Here is a 2368-nt window from a genome sequence, read left to right on the forward strand (position 1 = left end):
GTGTATTTGGCAGGCTGCTCAAATTCCTCATCGGTAGTAATGGCCCCTATGGTATCTTTGTGCACAGGAAAAGGATTTTTGCTAATACTTGGTCCTTGTTCTTCTCCCTTTATCAAAATTATGTCTCCGGCCTCAATCATGTCTTGAATTTTATGTTTAAGTACCCAACAATTGGCAGTAGAATGTCCAGGAGTTCCAAAATGATACGCACAAAAAGATTGGAGATCATAACCAAGGGGAACTCCTTTAGTATAGACTTTATGAGGTATCGTACCAATTTTTCCTGCAGCTCTGAGCTGTTCATATAATTGATCAAGAGGCCGACCTAGATTGGTAAAAATTCTATATCGGGTTAGGTCTCGGGTGTCATTGGTTTGTTGATAGCTGTAGTTCTGGTTGGCGGGTGAAGTGGGTCTTAGGTTATAAGGAGGACGAGGTCTAATCTGAAAATTAGGTGGGGAAATGTGAAATGGGGTTGCGGGTGTGTTTGGATAATTTGGTCGAGATAGAAGATGGTTAATGGTGGTATGGTAAACGGGTTGAGGGCGTGATTAGTTTGGGTTATGAGATGGATAAATGGGGTATTGTTGGTACCTATGTCGGAAAGAAGGGCCTTGGTTCCAGACAAATGAAGTTTCCTCCTTTTTTTCTTGAACTGGGATTTCTTACTATTGCCGCCTTGATTTTTCATCGCTTCCAATTGCGATTTTAAAGCCGACACATTAACAATCTTTCCCGCTCTCACAATCATACTCTTCCAATTTATTAACAATTTCTGTAAGGGAGCATCCAGTCATGCTAAAAATTTCCTCAAAATAGGACAGGTCATGAGTTTTGATAAATGTTCGAACAATTTCATCCTCGGTCATAAGAGGTTCCACCTTGGCAGTCAACTTCCTTCATCGCTTTGCATATGTCTTGTGATCCTCAGATGGCTTTCTTTTAGTCCCTTCCAGTGTGGTCCTTGTCGGAGTAAACTCACAATTGTATTCATATTGCCTTACAAAAGCGGTTGACAACTCTGTCCAGGTCCTCATCTCATCAGGCTTCAAATTGGAATACCAATCCAGTGCATCGCCTTCTAAACTCTCAGGGAACAACCTAACTGGCAGATTCTCATCGTCGATTGGCTTCCCTAATTTATTGGCAAACATTCGGAGATGCGTTTTAGGGTTGCCCGTTCCGTCATACTTGCTAAACTTGGGTGCTTTAAAACCCATAGGCAGTTGCATATCAGGAAACAGGCACAACTTGTTATAATCCAAACCACCTTGTTTGCCCAAGCCTTGGCTCTTCCTTATGAATTCGTCAAATCGGTCCAACCCCTTTAACAGATTCTTGACGATTGGTGCGGAGGATTCCCCAGCTTCAATTTTTCCTTGGGTAGCAGTGTCTAATGTGAATGGTTCAGCGGTGGAATAGTAATATGGTACTTGAGATTCAAGTGGCATGTTCAGATTGGCAGGTGGGTAATTTAGAGGAATTTGAGGGTGAGAAGAATTGATTTGAATGTTTGGTGCGTAGGTATGTGGTAGGCCATGAGTGGGATAAATGAAAGTTTCCTCAGGTGGATTTTCAACATGTGGAGCCAGGGAGGTCTGAGTGTATGGCAAAAGTATTGGTTCAGTTTGATTGGGAGGTAAGGGCCTATGTTGGACTCCACCGCTGCTACCAGTGACTAGCTGATCAATCACACGCCTTTGTGCCGTCATTTCCATGCTCAACTCATTGAACTTGTTCAAAACTTCGCTTAGTTGAGCTCCCAAGTTTGCCAGGTCAGCTGATGGTGTCATCGCAGGCCTATCGGATGACTCGGGGTGCGTACTCATGTTTACACTAGTTCTTGAAACTCGGCTACGCGATCGGGTAATGATTGAATTTTTTTCGTGTAGCTATGTTTGCAATTACTTAAAAATTGAGGAAAAACCCTATTTAGATGCCCTTCTTGATTAACTATTGTCAAAAAGAAAGAAAAAGATTCGAGTTAGTAAAAATTAAAGTAATTCGGATGCATGTCCTATTGGGGAGCCCTTTTGTGCCAAGGGTTGGCCTAGCATAAAAATGCAATCCTTCAGGGTAGGCACTTACAATATCTGACGAATCCAATCAACTTATTGATATTTGATTGGAAGTTAATTTGAAATTTTTGGGCCAATTGAACAGCGGGAGACCTCTAATAGAATGAGGACAAATCCGAATAAATGGATGGTTTTGGTTGGCACAGGAATTCGTACAAATCGAGTTAACTTTGAAGAACTTGCTATTGGAGAGATTGAAATTTCTCAACCAATTTCCTCAGCGAAACATGGATTGAAATCCTAATCTATCCAAATGGAATGAATGCAATAGGTGATTTTCTCAAAAACAA

General features: G+C 41.6%; 1 protein-coding gene across 1 annotated transcript; it reads right to left on the reverse strand.

Moving 5' to 3' along the window:
* Positions 1-899: 899 nt before the first annotated feature.
* Positions 900-1829, reverse strand: LOC140036353 (uncharacterized). Its single transcript, XM_072077726.1, has one exon. It carries the CDS (start codon positions 1827-1829, stop codon positions 900-902), a length of 930 nt encoding a protein of 309 aa, XP_071933827.1.
* Positions 1830-2368: the final 539 nt, after the last annotated feature.

This window comes from Coffea arabica, chromosome 2e (assembly GCF_036785885.1).
Source record: "Coffea arabica cultivar ET-39 chromosome 2e, Coffea Arabica ET-39 HiFi, whole genome shotgun sequence".
NCBI classification, from domain to species: domain Eukaryota; kingdom Viridiplantae; phylum Streptophyta; class Magnoliopsida; order Gentianales; family Rubiaceae; genus Coffea; species Coffea arabica.